The sequence below is a fragment of the Pteropus vampyrus genome, unplaced genomic scaffold, assembly GCF_000151845.1.
Source record: "Pteropus vampyrus isolate Shadow unplaced genomic scaffold, Pvam_2.0 Scaffold24, whole genome shotgun sequence".
Taxonomy (NCBI): domain Eukaryota; kingdom Metazoa; phylum Chordata; class Mammalia; order Chiroptera; family Pteropodidae; genus Pteropus; species Pteropus vampyrus.
Window position 1 is genome coordinate 13173800 of NW_011888805.1, and position 22450 is coordinate 13196249.

General features: G+C 36.9%; 1 protein-coding gene across 2 annotated transcripts in view; it reads left to right on the top strand.

Annotated features, from left to right (window-relative positions):
* VNN2 (vanin 2) overlaps window positions 1-14922 on the top strand; it is a 16423-nt gene extending 1501 nt beyond the window's left edge. Inside the window, exons 3-7 of one of the 2 annotated variants that reach the window (XM_011356206.1) lie at window positions 3591-3783; window positions 8166-8454; window positions 9698-10071; window positions 10977-11147; window positions 14749-14922. In XM_011356206.1, the coding sequence (XP_011354508.1) occupies window positions 3591-3783; window positions 8166-8454; window positions 9698-10071; window positions 10977-11147; window positions 14749-14922 (1201 nt within the window). The remainder of the gene's footprint in view (window positions 1-3590; window positions 3784-8165; window positions 8455-9697; window positions 10072-10976; window positions 11148-14748) is intronic. The other variant, XM_011356207.1, reaches the window with a different exon arrangement.
* The last annotated feature ends 7528 nt before the right edge of the window (window positions 14923-22450 follow it).

A 22450-nucleotide genomic window follows, 5' to 3' on the forward strand; every position in this document is an offset into this window, starting at 1 on the left:
AAGCAGGCAGCTGAGAAGGTAATATTTTATTTCCATTAATTGTAATTTATGAGAGGGACATGAGATCTGGTGGAAGATTGGAGTATTGGAGTATCTATATAACCCATGAAGAAATAATGTTGATTTGACTTGTTTTGAACAGGGTGCTCAAATCATTGTGACTCCAGAAGATGCACTTTATGGGTGGAAATTTACCAGAGAAACCATTTTCCCTTATCTGGAGGATATCCCAGACCCTCAGGTGGCCTGGATTCCATGTGAAGATCCCCACAGGTATTTAAATGATCTCAGTCATTCATGCAAAAGTGCTGTAATCCTCTAAAATGTGCATGTGCAACACAGCAAAGTATCCTATGTGTGGTATTTGTTATTATTGTATTAATCTTGTCATTTATTAGATTTAAAAATTACACTTAGATACCATTGGACAATCATTTATGATTTAATATCTTTATTATATTTGGAGAAAATATGTAAACAAGGTATTTATCACTAGGCTTAGAAACTAAGGGGAAGAAGACCGTGGATATAAGTAGCAAATTAATGTCTGAAGTAGACAGTGGGTTATGTTTGGAAAATATTTCAAAGTCTCTATCAAAAGTACCATATATTAATTTCATGGAGTCTTTGTTCCAGAATCTGCTTCTCAGGCAGAAAGACCTTGCTATGTACTTTCCAGGGAATCATAAGACATTAGGCTTTGAAATTGCATTTTCCTAGGCTCATAAGATAGTTTTCCAGGGAAAAAGTAATCTAGAAACATTTTAATATGGAATATTTAATGGATATAAGTGTATATTTAACAAATAAATCCTACACCTAATAAAACCTGATTAAATTATTGAGGCGCAGATTGCATACTTCAAAACTTTCAGTAAAATGTCTCTCACTCTGTCACACTTATCCTTTCTCACCTCTCAAATCCTCTCACTGTCTTACCCTCACACTGTCTCTCACTCTTTTACCTCAAATTAAGTTTATTAAACATTCCTCAGCCATATTTTTGCTGGAGGATTATGGTACCATACTTTTTAAGGCACTCCCAGTTATTCTGACATTTATATAAGGGCTATCAGGAAATGGCTTCTCTGAGCTTTGGAGAGATTACACAAGGAGACTATTGTGTTAATGAAACTGGACAGTTCCATGGTCCTATCTTTCTTGTTCTGAGCTGATGCTCTCCATGTTGTTTGTAAGAAATTTTATTTTGTGGAAAGAAGAGACCAAATAAGTTTTGAGAATTGGGACAATCCACTTGTTTTTTATTTCACAGTGGGACTGAGTTCTGGTTTTCCTGTTAAAAATAACATATGTTGCAAATTTGTAGATGAGTCAAAGATCACAGTAGCTATGGAAACTGGTGAAGGTTGGGGAACAGATTCTTCCATATGGTTAGTAAATGCCTCTTTTATAGCCTTACAGTAGAAGGAAAATTTTTGATAGAAAAAGGGCTTGCATCATCACCCAATATAGTCAAATTTAACTCATTTATCTTTTCATTCATTCAACCATTATTTGTTGAACACCTACTATGTTCCAGATACTCTTCTAAGAGTAGGGGATACAACACTTAATAAAACAAAATCTATACCCTCCTTGTGGCTTATGAATATTTAGTGGGGGAAGATAGACATAAACAAATTCATTTATCACATAGAATGTTGTATTGTGATAAGAATCAGAGAAATGGGGTATTTGGGTGAGATGAGGTATAAGACTTATTGTGGTTATTTTTTTAATTTAGATTGATTATGGAGTTTTCACTGAGTATGGCTTCAGTGTATTAGCAAGGGAAAGAAGTAGCTAATGAGATCAGAAAGGTTCCATTTTGTGTGGGTGCTATAGATCATGTAGGGTCTTGAAGTCTATTTTAAGAACTTTGGTTTTTCCTCTGAGCAAGATAGGGAGTCACTAGAGGGTTTTCATTTGAGGAGTGACCTAATCTGACTCAAGTTTTAAAAGCACCACTCTGGCTTCTGTATTAGAAAAAGACTAGGAAGGCAAGGGCAAAGCAGAAAGACCACTTAGGAAGCTATTGTAATTATGTTGGTTAGAGCTGATGGAGACTGGAACTAAGAAGTAGAAGAGGTAACAAGTGTTTAGGATGTCAAGGTGACAGGATTTGTTGTCAGATTGTTTGTAGGGGTATGAGAGAAAGACGAGCATCAAAAGTGACTCCCAAGTTTTTGGCCTGAGCAACTAGAGACATGTAATTGCTGTTTACAGATATAAGGGGCTCTTAAGGAATAGTATGTCTGGGATGGAAATAGAAAGTCAGTTTTGTGCACCTTAAGTTTGAGTTGCACTTAAGATATCTAAGTGGAGATGTCAATCTGGCAGTTAGTTGCATATACAAGTCTAGCGTGGAAGGACAAGGTCAGGGCTGGAGATAGAAAATCAGGAGTCAGAACAAAGATGATCTTAATACCATGATGGGTTCACCTATGGAGTGAGTTAAAGAAAAGAAAGGGTCTAAGGCTTGTGATCTAGGAAAGTCCAGTGTTTAGATTCAGGAGAGAGGAGGAGGAAGCAGCAAGGGAGAATGAGAAGGTGAACCAGTGAGTAGGAGAAGGAGAGTGGGGTCCAATAAGCAAGATGAAATGTTTCCAGGAGGAGGACGTAGTTAGCCTTGTCCATTGCTGCAGAAAAGTAGGATGAGATGAAGTACGATGTGGGCATCGTTGGCATTTGTGAGAGTTGCCAGGTGGGATGATAGACATGAAAGCTGATTTGAGAGCTTCAAAGAGAGAACCAGCCAGGAACAATGAAATGAACAGTTCTTTCTAGGAGTTATACTGTAAGAGGGAGCTGAGACATGGAGCAATATTTAGAGGGGCATATGGGTTCAAGAGAGGTTTTATTATTATTATTATTTTTTGAAGATTAGAGATACTAGAGCATAATTTGCATGCCAATGGAATGATCCAGTAGAGAGGAGACAGGTAATGGTGCAGGACTGTGAATAATGAATTGCTGAAGCAATAGGTACGGTGTGGAAAAAATTCATCAACTTTAAGTATAATTTGCGGCTTTTAAAATATTATCTATTTCATGAATAGTTTTTATATTGACTTCAGTTACACTTAGGCTCTTGTTATTTTTTATGTATGAAGTGACTAAAATACTTTTTAAAGCTGAAATGTCTTTTTTATTAAGATACAATTGACATATAACACTGTAAGTTTAAAGTGTACAATGTATTAATATGATACACGTATGTTGCAATATGATTATCACCATAGCATTAGTTAATCTGTTAATATGTCATGTAGCTATCATTTCTTTTTTTGTGATGAGAACAATCAAGTTCTAGACTCTAAGCAACTTTGAAGTTTATTTTAATACAGTATTATTGATTACAATCCCTATGATGTTCATTATATCTCCAGGACTTATTTATCTACTAGTTGCAAGTTTGTACCCTTAAACAACATCTCTCCTATTCCCCCAACCCCCCAAACTCTGGTAATCACCATTCTACTTTGTTTTTATGAGTTGGTTTTTATAGATTCCACATATAAGTGATATTATACAGTATTTGTCTTTCTCTGTTTGACTTACTGAAATGTCTTAATTACAAATTGATTTAGATTTGGTCGCACACCAGTACAAGCAAGACTCAGCTGTCTAGCCAAGAACAGCTCTATCTATGTCTTAGCAAATATTGGGGACAAAAAGCCATGTCATTCCCATGGCTCCAGATGTCCTTCTAATGGCTATTATCAGTACAATACCAACGTGGTGTATGATACAGAGGGAAAACTGGTGGCACGTTACCATAAGGTAAGAGGGGTGGGCATGTAAAATGGTGCCTTCTCTGAGAGTGATGAATGCTGTGTTTAAGAGTTTGAGCTTCATGCCTATATTATGCAATGTTACTAGAAATTTTTTTTAAGTGAGCAATAACAAAGATGACATTTTAGAAAAAATAACTAATCTGGAAAAAATGTATAGGCTAAGATCTATTAGAAAGATGTAATAATCCAGGATTGAGATTTTTTTTTGTATATATAAAACAAATAATTTTTTTCTCCAGTTTTATTGAAGTATAATAGACAATTAGTTACTAATATTTACATTGTACAAATCAATAACTCACAAAGTGATCACTCCACTAAATCTAATACCCCTCTTCCTCCTTACATATTTTTTACAACATTATTGACTATTTTTCTTATGCGACACTTTGTATCTCCATGAGTATTTTGTATTTATCCATTAGTATTTTTTAATCCCTGTGTCCTTTTTCAGTTTCCTCAATTGCCCTCTTGTCTAGTAGCTCTCAAAATATTCTCTGTATCTATGAGTTTGTTTTCATTTTTGTTGTTATTGCTATTTATTTTGTTTTTAGATTCCACATGTATGTAAAATCATGTGGTATTTGTCTTTCTCTATCTGACTTATTTCATTCAGCATAATACTCTCTAGGTTCCTCAAGGCAATATCTTTTTCCATCCCCTTCCTTTTAGTCGTGTGTGTGTCTTTCAATCTGAAGCAAGTCTCTTGTAGGCAGTATATGTAGGGGTCTTGTTTTCTTATCCATTTAACTTCCCTATCTTTTGTTTGAAGCACTTAATTCTTTTTCATTTGAAGTACTTCTTGATAGATATGTGGTTATTACCGTTCTTTATTCATGTTTTGGATACATGTTTTTCTTCTTAAAGAAGTCCCTCCAACAATTTCTGTAATACTAGCTTGGTGTTGATGAATTCCTTTAGTTCATTTTTTGTCTGAGAAGCTCTTTATCTGTCCTGTGACTCTAAATGATGACTTTGCTGGATAAAGTATCTTGGTTGTAGATCCTGGGTTTTCATCACTTTGAATATTTTATGCCAAACCTTTCTGTCCTGCAAAGTTTCTTTTGAGAAATCAGCTTCCAGTCTTATGGATATTCCCTTGTAGGTAACTAATTGCTTTTCTCTTGCTGCTTTTACGATTTCCTCTTTGAATTTAATCTTTGACATTTTAATTATGATGTGTCTTGGTATGGGCATCTTTGAGTTCATTTTTGGGGGGACTCTCTGTACTTTCTGGGGTCGTATGTCTATTTCCTTCACCAGGTTAGGGAAGTTTTCCATCATTATTTCCTCAAATATATATTCAACTTCTTGTTCTCCCTCTTCAGGTACCCCTATGACATGGATGTTGTTACCTTTAATTTTGTTCCATAGGCTCTTTAAATTATTATTATATTCTTGGTTACTTTTTTTCTTGTCATTCTGATTGGGTGTCCTTGGCTTCCTTGGTGGTTCGATACTCTTCTTCCTCCACTCTGCTGATTCTCTCTAATATACTCTCAGATAATGTACTCTTCATTTCTGACTGGTCCCATTTTATAATATCCATTTCCATTATAATTTTTTTAAATCTCTTTTTTAAAGTTCTCACTGAGTTCATCTACACTTCCCTTAATTTCATTGAGCATCTTTACAACCAGTGTTTCAAACTCTGCATCTGTTAGATTGCTTGACTCCATTATTCCTGGATCTCTGTTCTGTTCTTTCATATGGTTTCTGCTTCTTTGTCTTCCCATTTTGGCTGCCTTTCCATGTCTGTTTCTATATACTAATCAAAGCTCCTAAGTCTCCTGGTCTTAATAGCGTTGCTTTATGTAGTAGTTGTCCAGAAACACAGTCCTGAGAAGGGTTCAGCTGCAAGCCAATTTTAGCCCCAGCCTGTGCCCCTCCAGGGCCGCCTGTTAAGATTCAGCAAGTAGTCCACAGATGCTGTGTTTATAGTTGCATCAAGAAGTCACACCAGAAACCAAGGTCAACTACCACCAGTGTGAGTCTTGGCGCTGCTCACAAGTGGCACAGACTCGCTAAGGACACAACTAGATGTGGCTTGGTTAGGGCCACAAGTTGAGGGAGGTGAAGTTTTGGGGACTTCTTTGGGCAGAGTGACCTCTGTTATCTAGTTCGATGATGTCTCAGCTACATCGGTGCTGTGTCCACATACTGGGAGGGGGGCGGGCTCAACAGAGGAACCATGGATACCACCAGCACTTCTGCCTGGGAGAAAGCCTCCCCTCTAGCCCTCTCTCTGACAACTCAGTGTTCCCCTGTAAGTCCCTTGTGCCCCATGAGCAGCCCACCTGACACTAGTCCTCAGAGGGAACAGATCCCTCACTGGGAATGTCTGGTTGTGGACACGGCCCCTTTAAGAGGCATCAGCAGCTGCTAGCTATCACTGCCGCAGCCTCTGTCCCATTCAGCTGCTCAGGACCAGGCAGCCTCTTGTCTTCACACCTTCCTATCTCCAGCTGTTACAGGGTGATTTCTTATTTCTCTCTCTCATTGTAGGGTTTCTGTTCCTCTAGACCCCAGGTGACTCTACTTCCTGCTTGCTCTGTGTTTCCATCACAACTTTAATTTGGTTGCAAGAGGGGATGAATGAAGCTTCTATCATTTATGCTGTTTTGCCCAGTCTCTCTAAAACAAATAATTTTAATATTGGTACAGAAGATACTAAAGTGACTACAATCCAGATACCATTTAATATTGAAATGATACAAAGATGTTTCCAAATTGAATAAATCGGTTTCACAGAAGTTAATTTCCTCATTTTTTATCAAATCATAAAAATAATTTTTCTCTAATTTCTATACCAATTAGTTTAATTACTTTCTTATGGATTTAAGGTCAAATCATAAAATTTTTACTTTAAATTTTGAATTAAAAGAGTGAAAAAATCTTAAGCCATAATTTCATACCAAATTGGGCAGGGAGAGAGCCTGGCCTTTTAAATGGATATGTGATGTGCATGGCAGTGCCAATGTCCCTCTTCTTCCCCCACATATTTTTTAGCATCTTAAATTATAGCCTCAGAGTCTTTCGAATGGAGAAATTATCTGCTGGACGTCTCAGTTAAAATACAAATATTAGTCATGAGGAATGATATTAACTAAATGGTTTTCCTATATTTTTCATCATATACCCCTATTATAAAAAATTTAACTTGAGTCCTCAATAAATGTTATTGTCTTGTATTCATAAACAAAACATATAACTATCAAAAAGTTTTCTTCATAACTGTAGGTTTTCACAACGTCTTTTCATATGTAATTAAACTATTTTGTTTTCCTTAAATATGTGTCTCATAGAAATGTCAGCTCTTCTATTTTTTGTTTTCTAGACTTTGCATTATTAGTATTAGTATCATTTTTTAATGCACTCTCTTTGCAAGAATTATCTTACATTGTTCTTCCATTCTGTAAGTGTTGGTTTAGTTAAACTGACAGCATATCTGGTCAAGCCATTTAAGCAGGATGAGGTAAACCGCAGGATGGTGCAGTGCACTGAATGTGGACAAGCTAGTGAGGGACCCGTGATTATTCTAAATTGAGCAGCTCTCACTCTCCTCTCAGAGTACTTCAAAAACCATTCATGACCCATGAGCTCTAACACAGGGACCTAATAAGAGTAGGTCAATCAATTCTTCAAGTACTAGTAAGGTTCAATTTATTTTTTATTTTTTAAATAGAATATAAATGTAAAGATTAATTTTAATAGTCTTGTTCCCCATCTTGTCATTCCTTCTTTTTCAGACCATTTTATTAAACTGTCGACTTTGATTATTATATTACACTAGGTTAGTTTTCCAAGTTGACTTGGATGGAATCAGAGAGAATTAAATAAAATTTTCATCTTCAACAGCAATTTTGAAATCTACTTAAGTCTCTAAAATAACTTTGGATGTGACACTGTAAAGATGGATCAGGCATCCTTCATCCACGTAACAGATATTTATTGTGCATTTATTATGTTTCTAGGTATTAGGGATTCAAAGGAGAAAAATACGTATTCTTTGAATCCTTGATACCTGGAAATGTGAAAAAACTTCTTCATCTTTCAAGAAGTTCATAATCTTTCGGAATTTATGAGAAGATGTTTGGATCCTAATTGAGAAGTAGGGATTAGGGGAGTAGGAGAGAGAGAGAGAGAGAGAGAGAGAGAGAGAGAGAGAGAGAGAGAGAGAGAGAGAGAGAGAGAGATGTATTCCTCCATGTTTTCCTTGGAATTTTACTTCCAATCACCAAATTCATTCACTTCCTGTACATTTGCTGCTGTTGACCCTAGCCGAATCTATTACTAACTGGAGGGTTTTACAAGTCATTTCTTTAATAAACAAGCCTTTCCTGGTTTTATCTTATGCATTTGTTATAGTACCACCTCTACTCTGAGACACAGTTTGATGTCCCTGAAAAGCCGGAGTTGGTGACTTTCAACACCACCTTCGGAAAGTTTGGCATATTTACATGTTTTGATATACTCTTCCATGATCCTGCTGTGACCCTGGTGAAAGATTTCTACGTGGACACCATACTGTTTCCCACGGCTTGGATGAATGTTTTGCCCCTTTTGACAGCTATTGAATTCCATTCAGCTTGGGCAATGGGAATGAGAGTTAATCTTCTTGTGGCCAATACACATCATGTCCACCTGAATATGACAGGTAATTCATTATACTTCTAAATGCAGAGAAATTAATGCCTCAGATATTACCTGTCATAAATTTTTTGCTTCTCTGTTGGGACTAATCACTATTTGTCATCCTTTCACAAGAAAAGAAAGGCTAGTGACTGATTTTAGCAACTACGGTTGTGTTAAGACCTTTATGTATATTATTTCATTGATCCTCACAACTTAGTGAGCTGAGTATTAATTAGCATCCCACTTTTACAGATTATAAAACTGAGACACAGAGAATGTAAGTAACTTACCAAAGTCTACCGGCTAGTAAATGACAAAACGTGGAACTAAACAAGATTTGCTTGAACATTGGCAGAAGGCAGAGGAATGTGTTATTGACACATTGCTTTGTAACAAATTACCCTAAAAGTAAAAAGTAAAAGTGGCTTAAAACAACAAACATTTATTATCTCACATTTTCTGTTGGCCAGGAATTTGAAGTTGGTTTAGCTGGATGGTTCTGGCTCAGGCTATCTCTTCAGGTTATCACGAGCTGTTAGGTGGGATGGCAGTCATTTGGAATCGTGACTGGGGCTGGTAGGTCTGCTTCTAGAAGAACTGCCTCACATGGCTGTTGTCAGGAGATTCCCTGGTTCCTCAGTGGCTGTTGGTAGACCTCCATTTCTTGCCACTTGGGCCTCTCCTTAGAACTGTGTGATGTTTCCTCATGACATGGCAGCTGATTTCCTCCAGGGCAAGTGATGAGAGTGAGAGGAAAGAGGAGAGAGAGAAGAAAGAGAAAAGAGAGAGAAGAGCAGAGGAAGTGAAAGCAGCACTGTCCTTTATGACTAGTCACATACAGTCACTTCTACCATGTTTTATTCATTAAAAGTGAGTCACAAAGTCCAGTCTGCACTTAAAGGGAAGTAGATATACCCTTGGAGAGAAGAGAGTGTTGAACAATTTGAAGGCAAATTTGAAAACCACGACAATGGAGAAAGGAGAGCATTGTGCATTACCTTTCCTTACCTTTCAGGAACTCCCAAATACAAAGATTTTTATATTTGGTTTAACTATCCATAATGCTGATAGGTAACCCTATTATAATCAAAGTATTTCACCTGAGACCATTGAACATTTATTTTAATTTCCTCCAATAGAGAATAGAAGTACTTAGGTGTTCAGTGTAACTAGACTCAAGTAGTGACATGACTGCACGCTCGATTCTGACGGGGAAAACGGCAGTGTTGGTTTTGTTTTTAAAAAGACCTGTTTTCCATTCACAGGCAGTGGTATTTATGCACCACATTCTCCCAAAGAATACCATTATGATATGGAAACAGAGTTGGGAAAGCTCCTCCTTTCAGAAGTGGATTCGCATCCTCAAAACTCTTCTGCCTACCCAATGGCTGTGAATTGGAGTGCTTACGCCACAAGCATCAAACCATTCCCAGTACAGAAAAACAGTTTCCAGGGTTTTATTTCCCGGGATGTGTTCAACTTCACAGAACTTTTTGAAAATGCAGGAAACCTTACAATCTGTCAAAAAGATCTCTGCTGTCACTTGAGCTATAGAATGTTAAGAAAAGAAGAGAGCGAAGTGTATGTGCTGGGAGCTTTTACAGGACTTCACGGCCGAAGAAGAAGAGAGTACTGGCAGGTAATCTCAGCTCAAGTGAAAGAAAGGTGGTGTTTAGGTGTCAGTGACTTCCAGGGTTAACTTTTCATGTTTGTCCCAGAGAGCCAAGTGCTTTTTCTTGTCAATATCACACATGCATGCTCACACACACACACACACACACACACACACACACACACACACACACACGGGGAGTAATCACATGATATTTGCAATAGGAGTTAAGTGTAATCTCATTGTTTGCTTTGAGCATGTTTTAAAAACTTATTAACCTGACCGTGATGATTTTCTATTTGACTGATGAACTATTTTATATATTATAGTGAACTTCAACAAGGCTTCCTTAAGTAGCTTTACTGATGTACCTGAATATAAGCAGTTTTGTTTTAACTTTTAAAACCAATGACAAATAAGGATACCACTTTTATTTTAGTTTCTCTTGTAATTACATGTCCTGGTCATTTTATTTCCTTCCAATGACAAAAATTTTAAATGCAAACTTTTACTATAGTGTTGACTATGCATTTATATTTTCTTATTATATTCTGAGTCTTACTACCTTCTTCTAAGGAAAAGGATATGGAGAAAGACAGTCAAAATTTTAATAACCATTTTAGCATTAGTACTACTGTTGCCGAAAGACCTCTACTCTCTAGAGCCAACTAATCATTTGACATATCGAACTAAAGGTTTAAGTCTAATTTTAAACTGATGTTTTCCTCTCAATTCATTTGTTACCCAGGAAGTGGGATTGGTTCTCAAATCATGTGCCATTTCTAATAAAGCAGGTAATTATAAGAAACATAATCCAAATCCCTTTATCAAATGGAGAAGATATTTGCTACGGTTATAAACTGAGTCAGCAGTTCTAGTACAAGTAACTTAGATGTAAGGCCTTGTATTTTATCTGTACCTGTTCCACACAGGTATGCACAATGCTGAAATGCAAAACGACTAATTTGACAACTTGCGGACGGCCAGCAGAAACTGCTTTGACAAGATTTGACATGTTCTCCCTAAGTGGCACATTTGGAACAGAATACGTTTTTCCTGAAGTGCTCCTTACTAAAATTCAGCTGTCACCTGGAAAATTTGAGGTAGGAAGATTTTAAGAGTATTTTCATATTCTGTGTTCTCTGAAGCCAAGTAAAGCAGGCCATGGCCACTGTATCAGTTAACTTTCACTGTGTAGCAAACTTCCTCAAACCTTTATGGGTTTCGACAATAACCATTTCTTTAGCTCTTATTTTGCAGTTGACATCGTGAACTTGGTGTAGCTAGGCTGTTCTGGTTTGGAACAGGCTTAGTTGATCTTGGCTGGGCTCATTTATGGGAGAAAGACAAAAAAAACTGCTGGAGCTTTCCAGAACAGGTTAGTGGTCCAGAGCCAGAAATGCCATTTCACTATCACTCTGAACCACATCAGTATTTGAAGAAGTTGGATGGTGGTAGTTAATGAGAAATTGGAGAGCATGAAGAAATTAGGACATAGTTACCTCCTTTCTTTGTTTTACATTTTCCCCCCAAATGGTTTCAAGTAGTTGGGAACAGAGAACGATACAAAAGAGTAAATGGTTAAGTGCTTAACTATTTGGTATTTGTAGGTCTCAACTCTTAACTTTCTCAGAACTTGTCATGCTGTCTGCCATGTCTGGACACTGGCTCCTAATTCTCACATGGAAGGAAGGAGGAAAGGGAGGGGTTGCACCTGTCCTTTAAATTGGGCACTTGTGGTCTATTTATCATTTGGATCATGTCCCATTTACTCCAGCTTATTTGCTGAAAGAGGAAATAAGAAATAGATAGTGTTACACCAAAAAGTTATAAAGGAAACATTTGCCTGCTAGTAGGCAGCGTTTTTGGTATAACAGTTTCTTGGATGGGGCTCTACAGCCAGGGTGCTGGTCTTCATTTCACAAGTGTAGATTCTCTATGGCATGACTTTCTCTAAGTTCATCAGAGTCTAAGGAGCAGACACCAACCAAACTCATAAGATGGATAAAAGAGAGGACCAATTTATTATAACTTTTAAAAATAGATTCACCTTAGCTGGAGAAAATGAATTATCATCTCAAGAAGCTCTCCATTGGCAAGTCCTTTCAAGCATTGAAGCTATGGATCAGAAGATTGTTTTGTGAGCACAGAATTAAAACAAAAGGAGTTGGGTAATCATGGGACAGGTTTTCATGAAACTATGAAAGCTTGAGGCATGTGCTTCTTCTCTTTAGGACTAGTTATCTAAAACCATGGTGAATCTGGGTGCCTACTTTCCACAAAAACAGTGAAATAAACAGAAACTAAGTCTTAATTTTTTAAGTTATTCTTTCTTGAGAGACTTTGCAGTTCATGGTCCTTCTGTTAACATATTATTTTTAGAGAGACCAGTTACGATATCACAGATGACAAGTTTTTTTTTGCCTGAGTTATGTCTTCTGGGGTATTTCCCAGTGTCCTGATGCACTCTCTGTCAACAAACATTTACATATTATCTTAGAAGATCACTTCTGCAGAGATTTCAACACACTTACTGTCTTTCCCCACCCCTAGTTTTATGATAAAATTATGAAGTGTTACTGACCATCACCACAAATGTGAGAAACATCTTGCTGTAATGTTTTAGGCAACTCTGGTGTATCATCAGAAATCTGATCTCTGCAACTAACTAGTTTATGTAACCTTGCGCAAGTTGGTTAACCTCTGAATTTCCTAACTGTAAAAGGAAGAGAATATCTTCCTCACTGATTGGTGAGCGTCTAATACAATAATGCATGTGAAAGCACTCTGTGAACAGTGAAGCATTATACAAATATCGAGATGTATTTTTAAGTACTTACTACAAAAAGTTTACCCGGTTAACTAAGTTAACAACTAGGAAAAAAAGCTTGCCAGAAATAGGCCATATGTATTGAATATCATGTAAGTATAGACCAATGTGCAGATGGGCTGGAAGAGTAAGAAGTGAGGTCCCATTCCAGATCCAGTAAATCAGGATGTTGAGAAAGTGAGACCTATACTTTTTCAGAGTTCTGCAGATGATTTTGATGGGTAAGAACTATCAGTTTAAAGGTCTAATCAAAAAGGTCAAATTATAGTTAGTATACACTGCTTAGGGGGCTAGTAAATTGTAGTTTATCTTAGGAAAATGTCTAACAAGCAACCAGTAAAAATGGAAAACTAAGTTCTAACTAGAACCTGAGAGATAATAACTGATTTAGAATAATTAATCCTGAAAAGTTTCAAATAAACAAAATTTTACTATGTTGATGAAAAGTCACTAAAAAATAAAGTATCTGTGTTTAAATTGTTTTAAACATTCACCCAACTATAATTTGAAATATAGCTCTGATATTTTATTTTTGTTTCTTTAATGAAAAATTTAATAAATAAGAAACAGTTTATAAACAATGAACACTTAATAAATGGTAAATAATGAACATTTAATACTTTATTTTGTTCATTTAATTACCAACTGGTTGTATGTTTGACTACTTGTTTGTGATCTATGTCTTTGTGTGTATGTGATCACCACAGAAATTATATTCTAGGATATTCAGTTATTTTCTTCTTCTAGGTATAAAGTATCTGGCTTCTCAGTTTCCCAGTTCATCTCCATTCAAATTGTCCTCACAGCTGATGAATTTCGTTTTCTTTTTTTCTTGTTCTATCTATCGTCTATCTACTTGTGTTTCTTTCTACTCTTGTCCCATTAGTTTGTATACATTATGCCCTTACAGAGAGAGGCCTCTGTGACTTCAGGATACATCTGGTCATTCATGGCTTTTTACAATCGGATCCCTATCTTCTTCATTCACCACAAGGCTTATTCTCTTTTTCATCGATCTTCAGCTCTAGTTGGTGATGTGCTATAAATCTTAACAACCTACTCTCTGAGGAAGAAAAGAAAAAGCCCTAAAAAATTTATGTCATTTACCAGTTTTCATGGTGTAAATGCTTTCACCATGATCCACTTCAAGAATGACCATGTTTACCAACAAGCTGTCAAAGTTCCTGAAATTTTAACAATCTGTTCTGGCGAGCTTACACACTGCTAGCTCCAGCACACCACTGGTTCTAAACAACTGGAGTAAGAAAGCATATTGCCTAGATCTGTCACACACACTTCTGTCTCAGAATGAGACTTTGCTACTTAGATTTCCACTTCTCACAGTGTCTTCTGTCATCAGCCCCGAAGAGAAATTACATAAACTGGTCCTTCTTGTGGCAGGTCGTGTCCCACTCTGGGAAGCAGATGAGTCCAGCTTTTTCTTCTCAGGCCTCCTAAACTCTTATCTGTTTTCCTCTCTAGTATGCTGATTTCTCTCTTTATGCTTAGAATCTGCTTAGTTTCACCTTTAACTTTTAAGCTTCTTAAGGAAAGATTGTGATTTTACTTCTCTAGTTTCTGATTATCTTGCAAATAATTGGAGTCAAATCTTTGCTGCTGCAGACTTTTGACTTTTCATTAAGGGTTATATTTGATTGTTGAAACTCAAATGTTGAGCCCTCTAGAATGATTCTGGTTTTCATTCCAAATATAATAGCTGTCCCCTTTGGCCCTGCCTGTGCCTTACTTACCCTACCCTATCAATCTGGAACTATTTGATCAACCATGATATATAGGATTGTTTCAAAAATATTATTCTGCTTGTAATGCATATTTTAATCAAGCTAATTATACTTTTCCCACTGTTTCTTTAGGTACTAAAAGATGGGCGTTTGGTAAACAAGAATGGATCATCTGAGCCTATCCTAACATTGTCATTGTTTGGGAGATGGTATGCTAAGGACTCACATTCCATCCCAGGAGGGACCAGCAATTTGTCAGCAACTTACCTGCTAATATCCATTTTATTAATGATCATAGCTTTGTAAAATATTATGATAATATAGCACATCTCTTTATCACGATCCATTTTGCAGTATATTTTTTGCTAAATGTGTTTATCAGGTTTCCAAGTTTACTAAGAAACGTTGAAAGGCTATCTCAATAGTATAGATCAATGATTTCTAAATATGTATTTTTCTTATCAATAATTATTTTAAATATTGCCATTTTCCTCCTTTTTTGACTCCTCTGAAATATTACTGTGAAATGGAAAGATCATGGGTATTTGGGTCACATAAATGAGAGTCAGATCTTAGCTGTAGCCTTATTTGCTGTGTGACCTCGTGTGCTTTTGTGTGTGTGAGAGGCAGCAGAATGAAGAGCTTCAAGGCCATTGTAGACAGAGCTGTGACCTTTGAAGAGAACAGTAATGGTGAGAATTGAGAGGTTTATGGTAGAATTCCATTTGATATGAAAGATCTTTTGAACTCATCTACTTTTCTGTGCTAATGATTTGGGGGAAATTTGCTTTTCAATCATACGGTGATGTTGAAGTTTTTCTTCACAATGACAGTTGTTTTGAGATGTTCTAGAAGAGATGACAGCTAGTCCAGGTTCACTTCAAAGGAAACATGGCCCAGAGCATTTGTAGCCCCAAACCATCTCACCTGAGGCTGTGGTACAATTTAACAGGCCCGAATCCTGTAACACAAAGACCATGCCTACTAGTAGTAACATTGTTTTTAACTCTGGGTAGTCTACTTTGGCAAAAAATGTGTTATCTCATACAACTTGAAATATAGTGTATTTGTTACTGATCTTTTAATGCAAATATTCTTAAAATTATGAAAGTAAATTTACAGATTGTTTTCAGATTTTATATCTCCAAAATTACTTTAAGTCTAATACTTTCAAATTAAAGTATTAAAATTGAGGCATTTATGTTTTATTTTTATATACTGTTGTATATCTACTTGTATATTCAATTTGGATATTCTATTAAAATGCAGTAGGAAATTAAGACTACTTTTATAATGAAGCGGTTAGTCCTAAGAGAAAGGAAATGGTGGTCAAGCCACATTTTCTGTTGGATTTTGAGAAGGGCTTATATGTTGCCTGTGTTCAACATTGAGACATACATCAAAGATGGTCATTTTAAAATGGTCGTGAATGCACATGTCTATTTATAGTCCAAATCATGTACCCATAAAATTGGGTGCTCTTTAACTTTTCTTGAAATATGGAACATTTCAGATTTGCCAGATTTTGCCTTAGGAAATTAGACATTATGCAACAGTATTGCTATGAGTATTGTGACCTTTGGGCAATGATATTTCATTTTAAAAAGTTAAACTCTTGACTGGAAGTCAACTGCTGATCCTAATGTAGGGAAGAGGCAAAAGAATTAAAATGCCGAATCAAGCTACATTCAGAGCCTGAAATACGCCCATCAGCCCTGCAGCCAGGCCAGGGGGACACCTTCAGAACAAAGGAAGGTTTCTGCTGTGATTGCTAACAACCCATTTCTCACACGTGTGGAGGGGGAAACCGGAAAAACAGTCTTTAAGTGGCTGCCCTACACAAATAAAATCATTCATTCCCTATGGCTAAAACCATGAGGGAACCTATGTATTAAAGGCTGGGAACAGCAGGCCTTTCAGGCTACCTACTCTTCCCCTTCCCCTTCCTCACTACATGTCCATATCAAAGGAAATGGGAACCAAAGAATGATATAGAAACTGAAATTGCTGAACACCTGGGGTCCCTCTCACTCTCTGCCTCTGAGAGGAGACCACACTTTGTGGAGTGTTACCTCTTTTCTAATAAACTTTTGACACTAACTTTGGCATGTGTGTTGAATTCTTTCTTCACTCTCCACCAAAGGACTCTTCTTTTCTCAGTGTAGGGCTTGGGCTTCCTCTACTTGGGGAAATTTGCCCCGTCCTGCATCAACCCTAAACCCGCTAGTTTTAGAAAGATATAAGCAAGAAGCTCCTCACAGATTCTAGGGGACAGTTTTTCCCCTGACTCACACTTAGAGCTGTCAGCTGTGCTTTAATTCATTAAAAAACAACAACAAATAGCACCAATTCCCAGGGAAAAGAAAGAATACTCAACTCAACTGTAAAATTTCTCGCGTCACATTTTAACCTTTATTTCCTCAGCGATTTTCACACACATACATTTTATTTTACCAAACAACTCCAGCATAATTTGATTTGGCTTTGATTTAGGGAAATGCAACTGAGGGAGTAGCTCTTTTGTTTCTAAAGAGTGTAATGTCAGATAGTCCAGTTTCTTTGATAAGAAACATCTTTCTGTCACCTTAAATTTCCCTGTGGTTCTGGAGGGAGTATACACGGCCGATTTTTACCTATTTGGCTTTTACCAGACCTTTTTTCTGAAAGGTTCTATTTCAACTTCCTCAGTTATGTTCCCCTGTGTTATAAAGCCATACCCTCAGCTTCAGTTTTCTCTCAGGGCTCACGCTCTACCCTTGTTCTTTCACTCAGATAGCATTTATTGATTTCATATCATTTTCCAAGTACTAGGTACTGAGACATTGGTCTATGCATTCTCTTTGCTCTCCTTGCCACTCTCTGATATTGCCCCTGTGGTATGATCTATTCCAGTCATTTCTGTGCTATAACTCAGGCTGCTCTGCAATTATCACTGCCTCTACTCTCTACTTTTTATTCCTTCTTTGCATTCTGGCCCATCCTCATGGCATCGGCTTATTCCTCTACACAATGATTTCCAGTAGCATTCTTTCTGCTTTCACCTTTCTGTTCTCACCTTCTTTCTTAAATGCCATTCTCATTTCTAACTCCATTCTGATCATCTCTCTTAGGAATTCTATAGATGAGAATGTTTTGAAAGAAATCTGAGGGCAGATGTCTGTTTAGGTTAATATGGCTGTCGCGCGCACACACACACACACACACACACACACACACACTCAGCCACACATAGATACTTTTAACAAAGGCATTCCTGAAAAGACATTTGAATATAGGAATAATAACAACTGTGAAGAGGATTTCTTGAGTTACTGCAGTGGAAACATGAAATATTGGAGTGTGAAAAAAGATATTTCAACCATGTCTTTGAGAATTTCCAGGCTGCTTAAAGATAAATCAAAGCAGAAAAATTATAAGAACGAATGGAGTGATTTGCCATACATAACATATATTTTAGATGGCTTTGTTCTTTGGCTTTCACCACCTTATACACCCGCATTTATAAGGTTTCATTTGCTAGAACTGAAAAGACAGAGCTAAAGAAACCTACAACTTGCTAAAAAATATAAGAAATGATAGATTTGAAAGAAATAAATGAAAGACCTAACATATTTTATATCTATAAGACTTTACATCCATTCTAAATTCTTATAACCCTCACGGCACTGGTAAGTACTAGTAACCTCATTTTACGTATGAAGACACTGAAGTCCAGGGAGTTAGGTAAGTTCCCCAAGGTCGATATAACTAATAAGTAGAGAATTACATATTAACTAATTATTTGACCCCAGTCCAACTGACTCATTAACCTGTTACTTACCTAAGACACAGTACTAACTGCAGACAAATGGAAAATAGCTAACTTTGTGCTCTGTGGAGCATGGTACAGTTCATGTTACTAACTAATCACATCTGATATATTTACCACTAAATGAGCTTCTTGATGACAAAAATCATGCTTATTTATTGGATGCATTTTAAATATATATTATAGAGCCTGGAACAAAGATGCCGAATGAACTGCAAAATTACTAAAAACACAGAGAAAGAATGCCCAGAATGGGTGTCTGTTCTGTATTTGGGATGTGGGAGAGGAACCAACTTTATTCTACTCTCAAGATTCTTCTGGCTGGTCTAATAATCAAATAGACATGAGATAGATTAGCAAGGAAAAAAATAACCAAATTTAATGCGTGTGTATGTATGGGAACCCCACATGCATAAGATAGAGACCCCACATGCATGAAAGGTTTAGGAATAGAAAGGGAACATGGATATATGAGACATCCTGAGCTGGGGATGAAGTAAAGTACTTTGGGGGCTTCAAAAGTTTATTGCAGGCTGGTAAGAAGGGAAAACCTTTAGTAAATACAAGTTTGCCCTGACCTACAGAAGTTATCTCTGATCATCTTTTATAGGCAAAGCCTCTAATTCAAGTTCTTCTAAGTAGGTAAGGGGGTGGGGCAAGTCAGAAGTTTTTCTTGAGCCTGCTAGGTAAAGTTGTTTTTGGCTCAAAACAAACTGCATACCACAGAGGCACATCCTGTGGTGACTTGTTCTGGATCCCCACAGAGACAAGATTCTATAGATCCTACTGGATGAAATGAAAATCTTTCGCTGATCAGATCATACCTCCAATATGACCATATGTGATTTCAAATAGAAATATTGTAGCGATGCGTAGAACATCAGTGAATTAGAGCGTTGCTATTTGGATATGATATGAAAGCAATTGCTTATAATCACTCCTGCTGGGAGACATCTAATATAAATATACTCTTGACTGTATGAAAATAGAAGTAGGAAACATGTAGATGGAAGGCGGAGGTGTGCTTTACTGTCACGTGTTGACATGCCTTATGGCTAGTAACCTGTTCATCAACCAAACAGCTCACAGATTTGAAAGGAATCCAAGTATTCTAGATAGATGATAAAATGATAATATAAGAGTTAAGTGGAAGAATAAAAGTCTAAGATGGAACGAAGAAAGTATAAGTAGAAAACATGTCAAAGAGCTGGAATGTTTTCAGAAATGCAAGCTCTTCTGCTGTGACAGCAATTTTTGGCTTTGATTCTCCCAGGAAAAGGAGGCATAAATGATCAAGGGAATCAAGATTACACTCAGAAACGTTTATAGCTTCCTGTGGTGAGCGTTTATTGTTTCTCTCTGCCAGATATCCTGTCTCCCCTCTTTATTAAAGAGAACTCTTTACATGTAGCTGGGTTGGAAATCATTCCTTTTAGTCCCAAGGTGTGTGATATAGATCCAGGCCTAGCCAATCACAGACCAGACCTGCAGGGCCAGAGATTTATGCAAGGCTGAGCACACGTTCGAAACTAAGCTTGTGAGAATCCTCCTTAGCACTTTTGATATAACAACTGGAAAAGAAGCCCTCTCTTCTATAATCAGAGGCACAAGGATCACGTAAATCCAGAGTTCCCAGAAGCCATCTTTAATGCAAACTGAATAGATTGTTTTCAAGGGTGAGGACTAAGAAGAGCCGAGCCAGAGAACTGTGAAGACGTCATTTAAGCACCTGTATTCAGGCAGGTGAAACCAGTTTTCCACTAGATTTTGCAATTAGGTGAGTTGACGAGTGTCATTTTTTGTTCAAAGTGCTCTGAGTTGGATTACTGTCACTTGGACAAATGTACTTCCTTGTTTTCGTTACCCTAATCTAATTCTGCATAGTGAATTGCACAAAATCTCTAAATGCAAAGGCCCTATGCGCTTTTCTTCAGGAGGAACTTTAAAGACTTGGCGCTACTCTTCTGCTACTCTTGGGTGCAATAACCTCAAAAAACATAGTGGATGGCAGTAGCTCCATAGAAGACAATGTCATGCGGAGGCAAAGAAAGGAGGGTCTAAGAAAGAAGAGCTTGCCTAGGGCTTAGAAAAAAGCAAAGCTTTGTGGAGTTTTCTTATGAAACATCCAATTATTGAAAAACAAAAGCATATTCCAAGTTATTTAAAAATTAATTATAAAAATGTTTCTGACACAGACGCGCGTGCACACACACACACACACACACACACACACATATAAAGGATTGCATAACAATCACCTATGTACCTACTGTTCAATTTGTGCAATAAGATGTTATGAATAGCATGATACCTCTTATATTGCCCTCGTGGTCACATTCTCCTCCTTTCTCTATCCCCTCCCTTAGAGGAAATAATTATCCTAAAATTGTTCTAGATCATTCCCATGACATCTTGGTAGTTTATTACATATGTCCATATCACTATTTAGTACTCTTTTGCATCATTTTGAAGTGTGTATATATGGCATCTAATTATACATAACATTCTGCATATTATTTTTATATTCAACATTGCACACTTAATCCATATAAATATCACTCTATTTCATGCATTTTCACTGCTATATGGGATACAGTTAGTTGTACGAATATGTCAGTTATTAAGCTATTGTCTGAAACCCGTGAAATAACTGTAAGATTAAAGAAGCCATTAACTAAGATCTGAAAGACTGCAGGAATGTTGAGAGAGAAAGGTCAAAAGTTCAGTTTTGTTTATGTTGATTTGATATACTTTTATATATCCAAGGGAAGATTTTAAGCTGATTGTTTTTGGACACAGGAGTATGGAGTTCAGGAGAAAGAGCTGAGCTTGAGATATACATTTGTGAGCCACTAACATATAGATGGTATTTAAAGCCATGAAATAATTAAAATTACCTAGGGAGTGAATGTAAATAAAAAAGATTTCCAAGCATTGGGCTCCAGGATGTACCAATATTAAAAAGTCAGGAATGGTAAGAAGGAACCAGGAAAAAAAAAAAAAAATAGAAAGCCCACAAGAAAATCTCAAAGTAAGTACAAAAACCAACAAGGAAGGATGATAACCAAAAGACTGTGGGGGAAGAACACATCAAGAATGAGGTAGCAGCAGCTGTATGATGCTGCCAACGTGTCAGATAAGATGAGACTGAAACCTGACCAATGGATATAATAATGTAGACATTGCTGACTTTGACAAGGTGGTGAAATCACAGGGTCACAATCCTGACGGGAGGAAAAGAATTAAGACAGAGAGTATATACAACCGTGTAGAGGAGCTTTATTATAAAGCAGAGCAGAGAAATAAGGCAAGAACTGGAAGGGGATGTCAGATTGAGAGAGTCATGTTTTTTTTTTTTTTTTTTAAGATAGGAAATAGAATATTTGTATGCTGATGATTATAACCCAATAGACAAAGGAAAATTGATAATAAGGAGTAGGAAAGGATAATTTCTCGAGCAATGTCTTTGAAATCTAGTGTACAGGGACAGGGAAGGACTTGTAAGGGCATGAGCAGTCATTTATAGTGAGAGGAGGGGAGGCAGAGTTGATAGGTACAGATGCTAGCAGGTGGGTTGATGTTTGGCGGTACCTGTTGAAATGTCTATCTGAATGGACCAACAGGCTTGAAGTTCCAGAGAGAAATTTGAGCTAAAGACAGAGACACAGTATTATTAGTTTATAGAAGATAATTGAAGGTGTGAAGTAGAAAAGGATCTGCCAAGGGAGAGAGACAGTCAAACAAGGAACAAAAACTTATTAACAATAATTCAGCTACCGACCATAAGTGCATTTAGAGTTCAGAGAAGAAAACAGCAACAAGGATTGGACAGAAGAGGAACTTGAGTTAGAGAGGGAAGATTTTGTGAGGAATCATTCCAGGATCAGAGCAGTAGTAAGCATATTAAAATACAATAAGAAGAGTAGTCTTGTCTAAGAACAGGAAAGATTAAATGGAACCAAGTGGAGGAGGGCTCTGATCAACTGATTTGATTTAATATACACATGAGAAGCATTTTAGTTGATA